Here is an 8,827-nt window from a genome sequence, read left to right on the forward strand (position 1 = left end):
AAAGCTTCGCGATGATGTAATGGCGCGACCTGTCGAAACAGAGGCAAGCTGCGAAAAATGGCTGCCTTTTATCGATACTCTTGCTTATGGCACGGTTGTGGTAAGCAGTGCACTTCCTTGTTAGATCTAATCGACCATATCGAAGTCGTCCATATCGAGAAAGATCCAAGAGTTCTCGAGAAACAAGAGGCTGCCCAGCCACCGGCGCTACCTTTATCGTATATCAATTGCTTCTTCACCGATGCAGCACGCAATGCTAAACAGAAGGATCCTGTTTTGTCCGCCACGGAATCAGCCACGCCAAGCCCAGAACACAATGTTTTAAAAAAGAAGCGGGTAACCCCTCCTAAAATATCTATTCCGACATTGAATACACCAGATACGCTTGATGGGGGAGAGGAAGATGGCAATATGAGTGACAATAGCGACGATTCTTGGACTTCTGATAGTTTTGCCAGCGACCTGGTATTGAACGCCGTGGCAACGGATGATGGCGAAGGCAAGCGATATATTTGCCCAGTTCCTGGGTGCGGAAAACGATACAAGAATGTCAACGGAATAAAATACCATGCCAAGTATGGTCACAGAAAAGACTCGAGCAGGCCGAAGCTGAAAGCTTTTAAATGCCATTGTGGGAAAAGCTACAAAAGCCCAAGTGGCCTTCGACACCACGTAGCAACGCAACATCCGACCGGGCCAAAGCATTCTTTACCACAGGAACTTGAAAATATGGCGTGAAAATAAGGAAGTTGTGTGAAAAAATTGTGGTGGCGAAAGTTGACATATTTCGTGAACATTTCTTTTCCCACTGGGACTCACCGTCGTCTTCAAGACACGAAACAGCTGTCGCCTTAAATGGGTTACATCCTTTATTCATCATTTTTTTTAGTATTATTGATGAGACTTTCCAGCCGTACTGATCAATTCCTCATCGAAGAAAAGAGAAACCAGCGGATTTTAGCTTTCGAGTCACGATCCTTAGGGAATATGCGGTGAGAAAGGGGTAATCAGATTTCAAATAGTTCGATCACTTGACTCGTTAATGATTTCCTTCGTCGTTTCTTTGGTTGGACAGCGCATTTCCCTTTTGTCTGATCAGAGCATTCATCAGACTCTAAAACTGACGATGGAGAACTTGACCGTGTTTCGCGGCATTCGCCAAAAAGAGGAAAGAAACTGACAAGGTATTCGCTAAGTTATTGTTTTAAGTTGGTTTAGATTCTCGGTGAAATGTACACGGGTGACACGAAATGGTTGACGGTGACATTCGTTTAGTTTTCGTGTTCTTCCGGAGTTATTTCCACTAGATTAATTAAGTCTCTACGCCGTACAAAGTCAGTGGAATCTCTTACCATTAAAGATATAGTTTTATTTATGAAAAAATGTTAATTATTGTACAGTTTCGACATCATGCCCAGATTGTAATTAGATTGAAACAGACACTGGTTTTAAACGCGTGATGGTTTTTTTCAGCTCCCTTTCACTTGGATGTCGTTCCATTTAGAGATTGTATATAGATTAACTTATACTGTGAACACAAAGTTTTAAATGGATCCCTAATATAATAAAAGACAAGTAAATAATTTATTAATTATAATGGAATGTTTGGTGGATGTCTCGTTTTTCTTTTATGTATAGTGTTTCATCTCAGTAATATTACTTTGCTCTTAATTAACCACTTGTCAAACAAAATATTGAAGTAATGGAAATGTCTACTTTAGATGAGTTGATAACCCTTTTAATCTTTAACACCCAAACATTAATGTTAAAATTCTCCTCACTGTTCTCTTTACATTTCTTGTGGTATTGAAAAGGAGAATTTGTTTGACAATCAAGAGCTTCTAAATTTGGGATCATTTCCTTTATTCTCATAACCTTTAAATTTGATTTAAGGGTGAAACTGTAAGGAGAAAATAGATGCCAGTCACTCTTAGGGAGTTAAAGGATTAAAGGAACTTGCTTAGGGACTTATTTTGGAGACTGAAAATGAGTCTTCTAGATGAAAATTTGTGGATTCTATGCCTCTAGGAGGGCTCATCATTAAGAGATTTGTAATTAAAGTAGAACTGACTTAAATCAAATTGGGTCTGTGGTCATATGAGCATTGAAATAAATTGCATCAAAATGGGATTCCCATTTACCAGTCATGAGTGTGATGCAAGCAGGACAGGGCAACACAAATGTATGTGGCAAATTTGTCAGAACTGTGATTAAAGATAAGGAAGTAAAAAAAAGTAAAGACTTTATACAGGTCCAAGTGGCCCATGAGGCCAGCGCTGAACTCTGGTTCCTTTAGCATGAATGGCTAGGAGTATTGCTACTCCTCCCTGGATAGGATGCTAGTCCATGGCAGAGTTACCTCCAGCATTTTTGCTGGTACCCATTTGTACACCTGGGTGAAGAGAAGCACTGTGAGAGTAAAGTGTCTCGCCTAAGAACACAACACAATGACCCTGGCCAGGGCTTGAACCCAGACCACTCGATCCAGAGTCAAGTGCACTGACCATGAATCCAACACGCCTCCACAAATGTAAGGAAGAAAAACATTAATTGCCAAATATAGACATTGACGAAAACATGATGGTTGACTTTGTCTACCAGAAAACTATTAGAGAGCTCTAACCCCCTTCAATGAAAGTATTAAGGAGGCACAACCAACCCAACTCCCCTCCTGCCACATATTTTGGTGTAAAAATCATCACAATTGCAGCATAAATTGGGTTTGGATTATGATTAATTATGTAATTTTTCCATGAATTGTGTCATCAGGATCATGCCTGGTGAATAACATTTTATTTAGATTCAAATTTGATTACAAACACACTGGACACCATAGAGATTGTAAAGAGGTTTGCTTTTGGAAGAAAACAAAACCATGGGCATTCAGGGATATTTCAGGAGGGGCATGCACAAGGCGTGGTGAACTTAATGCTGCCCCCCCCTTCTTTCCCTTTCCCCAAGATGCAAAGAGTTCTGACACCAAAGTTAGTAGTTTGAAACTTATCTGTGAGGTACTTAGAGCACAGCACATTTAATCACAAATACTTGTTGAAAGAGCACCCTCTTATGACTGAAATATTATCAAAGAGTAGGAATTTCAAAGTCTAATGTATTGACCTTGCACCTCCCATGAGTGACCAAGAAACAATTTCTCCTAACAAGACTTATACAATATCAAGCAGACAAGAGATGAGAATTAAGAAAAATATTGACTAGGGGATTTTTAGTTGATTAAATACCAAATTCTCCAAACTAGCATCATGAGAATTGTATGGCAGACAGTAGGGAGAATTTCTAATGAGATCTTGAGAGTAAAATGGTTCAAAGGAGAGCACTTTCATCACGTTTTTTGATGGATCTTATGACTCGGACTTGGAGCAAAATAAAGAAAAGTTAGATTCAGTGGCTCAGTTATTGAGCAGAACAATACTTTTTGTCTTTCATTACCCATCATGGCATGCATTGGGGTAAACAAAGGTTGTACTGTCTCTATCCTATGTATACAACAGGGGGGTCATCTCTACCAAGAATGACACATTTATGGGTAGGAGAGTATTAAAGTGTGTGAGAGAAGACACTCTGGAGCTACACTTAGAAGAGTGTCCTGGCAGTGCAGGGGTTCAAGCATATTATACCATCTGCCATTAAATATGTGTTGTTATAGCATTGAACCTTGTTTGGTGAATTTGACTTTTACCAATAGGGATTCTTCTTAGCTTTTTTAAAGCTTAAATCTGTACTCAAGTAAAATGATCCATCCATCCACAGCTGACTTGGGTATTTCTTCTCTCCCTCCCTCCTCTCTCCCCCCCCCCCCCCGGATGGAATGTCAGTCCATTGCAAGGTTACATATCAGTACTTCAACAGGCCTTCATTACAATAGGCTGGTAACCATTTATACTCCTGAGATGGGAGAGGCACTGTGAGAGTGAACACAATGGAGGTAGAAAGGATGTGGCTAGGTTGGTCCTGGGGTGCCCATAACCCCCCTCCCTCCTTTGTAAGGCATTTTTTGTCACATTAAGTAAAACATGGCATGGATGTCAACATAAAAATCTGGTGAGTACCCTCTGTTTGACACAGAGTGACCCCCTCTTTGAAAAATCCTGGCTATGCCCCTGGTGAGAATTTCCAACTACCCATACCCTATTATTTTACCTACCCCACCTTTGTCTCCCAAATTTCAGCCATTCTACCAAAATGCCGCAGGTTGACCCTTTGACCCTTTTACCAGCATCTTAGTTTTTTTCTTTACAGTATAACCCCCCGATCACATATTAAGGTCAACAAATGATCACCGACGTAAGAAACTCTTAATTGTTAAACAAATTCTTTGGGAAATGTATAAAGAATATGTATACTGATGTCAGGGTGTATTAAGGAAGACTGTTCCCATCGTGCATCTCTGTTTATTATCTCCTGTCTTCATTATGTAACTCACTTACCACACACCCCTCTCCTGTTCTTTGCCTGCCTCTTTTAATAGGCCATTTTACAATTGGGTACTTAGTTGCCAAGCCTTTGATTTGGAGTGAGGCTGAAGGTGACCTTGTTGTGATAGAGACCAGTATCTAGTTAGCATGATAACAAAATAATTTGCATTTGAAAAGCAGCAAAGTTTGTATCATAACAAGGTCACCCTTAGCCTCATTCCTGTTCAAAGGCTTGGCAACCAAACACGCAACTGTAAAATGGACTATTGACTTCCATCCCCTGTCCCTTATCTTGACGTGAATAAATTACAGAGCTTCATTTCCATGCCCTGAGTAATCTGAAGACATTTTAATGCCCCCCATAGACATTTCAGTCTTTCAAGTCATTCTTGATTATTTTTAAGCTAAATCTTTTTAGCTATGTAATAAATCTTTTATCGACCAAGATGGCTGGATATTAGCCTTGTCCTTTTTTGCGTTCTTATAGACCTCGACTTGGTCTCAGTCCCTAAAAACGCTAAGAAAAATTTGGCCAATATTAAGTTGCCCAGTATTTATACAAACCTATTACGAAGCCTTACTGCGGGCTATCGGGATTTGGGACATTTGGGTATATGGCATATTTGTGTAATATATGTGTGAAACTACAAATTGATAATTACTTCCACTTTTGTGTTGTAACTAGTTTCTAGTTCGTTACGTAGTGTATTTCTATTGTTGGAAATTTCATAGACGTGCATGAATGAAAAAATACCATTTCTGAGTTTAGCTGAACGAAGATGCAAGAAATCGTGTTAACATGTACTCGTCCTCGATCGTTTTTACCTGCACCTTGCCGACCGGTCGTATTTCACATCATTCGGAACCGGCAAGAGTAAATATTTTGACCATTTTACGGCCAACGGTTGAAATTTTGGCCATTCTATGGTAATAGGTGAATTTCTATTGTTCTAAAACACATTTACTTTAAAAACACATTTGATTGTAATCCCCTTCAATCTCTTCCATCATTTATTACTGCCTTGTGTTTTTAATTACATTCAAGAACTTTTCCTTATGTTTGCTCAATCGAATTAACCTACATCTTCTAACACCACCACGTGTTTTCGTGGTAAAATTTCGGAAAGAACAACAAACACGCCCTTTGATTGGCTTAGGAACGCACTTTGCTGGCTTCCATGTGCAGGTCAAGATATGGAGTCATCTTTCAATGCAAATTTTTCACTTTGTTTTTGTTTTTTGATTTCTATGTTGTGGCCGAAAAATTAGCCAGGTGCAAAAGTCTGTGAATTTTTGCACTTGCCAGACACCAGAGGCGATTGATATACGAGTGGGTTTTATATACGAGTGGGTTTTATATACAGTTGGGTTATAATGCCCATAAAAGATACTAAGTGGGGTCTATTGCTCAAAATGACAGCAATTTAATAGCCAGATTGCGAAAATGTTCAGTTAACATTGAATCAATTCCTGTTTTCAATTCAAAAGTTTAAAATCATTTTGATTCTGAAACGAAAAGTTTAGGTGTGTGTGTGTGTTTGTGTCCTTCATGTCTACATTGTTCATTGGTTTCCTATACCAGACGTATACCGGCATCTTTCCTCGTAGTACATCGATGATGGTTTCCTTAATCAGGGCAATACGCTCTTAATTAGCGTACCCCAAATTACTAATTACTAATTAAAAAGTAGAGCGCTTTACAATAAATAACAAAAAAAATTGCCTAAATCGTGGGAAAACCTGGGTGACCCCATCGTGATTGGTCTTACTTTTACATATGATTGGTTAAGAGAGTAGAGCGGGTTCTCTGGGCCAATCACAGAGCGAAGTAAAGCAAAACCAGTGGAATTCCAGATTGCTTTCAGTGCTCAGTTAAAAACTACTCTGATATCGAAAAACATATTTTTCGGTGAAAACATAGGGGAGTATGGAACGAGGCTAGTGAGGGTTCAGAACGAACATTTACATTTTCAGACTTAATAGGAAAACGAGTCTTGCAAATTCAGGAGTCGCTTTTACAGAGAGGAAATCCATCAGAAACCCATCTTCATGTTTGAAATTCAGGAAATTCAGCCTTCTGATAAAGTTCAGATTTTTTCGTCGTGCTTTGAGAAAGAAGCGACCTCTCGCTATGTCACTGATAGAGAATCAGTGGGATACGATAAAAGCTCGATAGAGGAGAAATACAGATTCAGTGGTCCGGAAGAAGATGACCATGAAAATCCTAGTGACTCTCAAATAGGCCAGCTTCACAGCCCTGTGGGCTGTTTGAGAGACGATGATATCCAAGTTGGTAGGACCTGCAGACATGACGAAATGAGCCCAGCCAAGCGTAAATATGGTCTACAAGACGTTGAAGGGCAAAACATGATTGAGAGGATGCCACATAACAAGGAAAGGGGTAATCCAAATGGAATTTGGCATTACCAGTCAAGCAACTTACGAAACCTGGGAAACAACCAAGAATGCTGTAGTTCGCTTTACCAAGCCAGCACTAAAGGATATTCCTACAACCAAATTCAAGACAGAAAAAAATGAGCACCAGCAGCAGAACCGTTGAGGCGTTCTTGGGCCAAACACGGCAAAGAAAAATGGGATTTTGTGGAGGAGAAACAGCACTAATCTTGAAGCAACAGGGAGAAATCATCTCTACTCCCCTACCTAGTTTGTCTTGGTCACTCATGGGAGTTAAAGGGTTAAGTCGCATAGAGGTTTGTGAAGAACCAAATCTGCGTCGAGGGAGACGAACTGGAGTGTGCCTAGAAACTGATGAAACTCGAAAGCATCGCACTTTTAACCGCGTTTTAAGAAAACGTTTTTAAGACGTTAAACTCTTTACATTATGTATATTGATTTCATTTTGCAAGATTGTATTGCCTCTGAGGCATTTGGAGCGAGCTAAGTTGTTTTAGATCAGTTTCCAATTGATGGTCGAAAAACCAAAAGCCAAGTCAGAATCACATCAGCCAATCAGAAAAGAGGTTCATACCATCATTAGCCAATGAGAGCTCAATGTGCAAGAAAACTGTTTGAAGCGCGGGAAAACACGACTGAAAAAGTCATAGTGGGTTTAAGTTTTTCATCTGATTGGCTGTGAGGATGGCGCAAACTTTCTATGCCAATCACAGATCGAAGTAAAGCAAAACCAAAGCCATCCCGGATAACTTTCGAGTTAATCTCTTACCCAGATCCTACCGTGCAATTGTAAATGAAATGTTTACTTAGCCGCGGAAGGTCTGGGTACGAGACTACATTCGACCATCAATTTTTTTGACATGAGGTAAATGTTACCTAAGGCCTTTGATCTTACCATCGTGAGAGGGAGGGGTAAGGAGCTGGACACCATTAACTCTTTCCTCCCATGATAGACCCTTTGACATAGAATGAGAGAAGGTTCTCATTATTAGCGTTATGGTATATGACGCCAGGGTTTCTTAGCCCTAGGGGTCTGGCACTAATAACTATTAGTGCCAGTTCTCCGGCAGACCTCTTCCCGACTTGTCTCAAATCTTCCCGCGGGCGGAGAAACGCGTGTCCTGCAGCGCCAATAATGAGGGCCTGGTACCAGACTACCCTCGATAACAAAAGAAATGGTAAAAATATAAATAGTTATTTGATATCTTCTGTATAGGTATATTCGGATCAATATCAGTATCTAAGCAGGGGAGGGGTAGGTGGGCAGTTGCCCAGATACAGATATTGATCCTAATATTCTATCAAGTGTGCAAAAATAAATGATATGGACACCGTTCGCGCCAGTTTTCAATATGTACATCGTATAAGTCTTAGTAATTTGAATTAAAATTATTGAACTACTGACTGCTGTATGAACTTTTAATTTGTATACCATGGCATTAACAAACATTGCTCCTGATTTAAAGTCCTTGTATTTCCTCTGATGGAATGTTAGGCCCGAAATGATTGGAAATCACGTTCATAACAAGGCATTTTTCAGAAACTCAGAGCACAAAACGAATGAATCAGGTTCGATTTCTCATAGGGACTCAGAATTTTTTCTTTGTCCCACGCCAGTGACGAGACGAAAAACAACTTTTAATGGGGCATCTTTTGTTGATGTCTACTTCAAATCCTTGCTATCATAGTGGCACACTACTCACATGTGTTTTTCCGTTAACCATTTGGTGATTGATTAAACTACCCCTGCAATGTTCTCACTAATTTTATCAAATGTTGGCTTGTGAAAGCGTGTTAAATTCTAGTCCCTTCTGATTTCGTTTCTCTTTTAAACTGTACTCTCTTCTATTCATCAATTAATTATCATCATCATCATCATCATCATTATTATTATTATTATTATTATCAAAGAAGTGATTATTCTTATTATTCTTATCAATACTATGCAAGTTCTGTGTCATGCGCGATGTTATTAGTCA

The 8,827-nt window shown here is 39.6% G+C and overlaps 1 protein-coding gene across 1 annotated transcript; it reads left to right on the forward strand.

Annotated features, from left to right (window-relative positions):
* Window positions 1-2,130, forward strand: LOC131776201 (juxtaposed with another zinc finger protein 1-like). The gene has a single exon (XM_059092371.2). The coding sequence runs from the start codon at window positions 58-60 to the stop codon at window positions 736-738; it is 681 nt and encodes a 226-aa protein (XP_058948354.1). The 5' UTR covers window positions 1-57; the 3' UTR covers window positions 739-2,130.
* The last annotated feature ends 6,697 nt before the right edge of the window (window positions 2,131-8,827 follow it).

The sequence above is a fragment of the Pocillopora verrucosa genome, chromosome 10 (assembly GCF_036669915.1).
Source record: "Pocillopora verrucosa isolate sample1 chromosome 10, ASM3666991v2, whole genome shotgun sequence".
Lineage (NCBI taxonomy): Eukaryota > Metazoa > Cnidaria > Anthozoa > Scleractinia > Pocilloporidae > Pocillopora > Pocillopora verrucosa.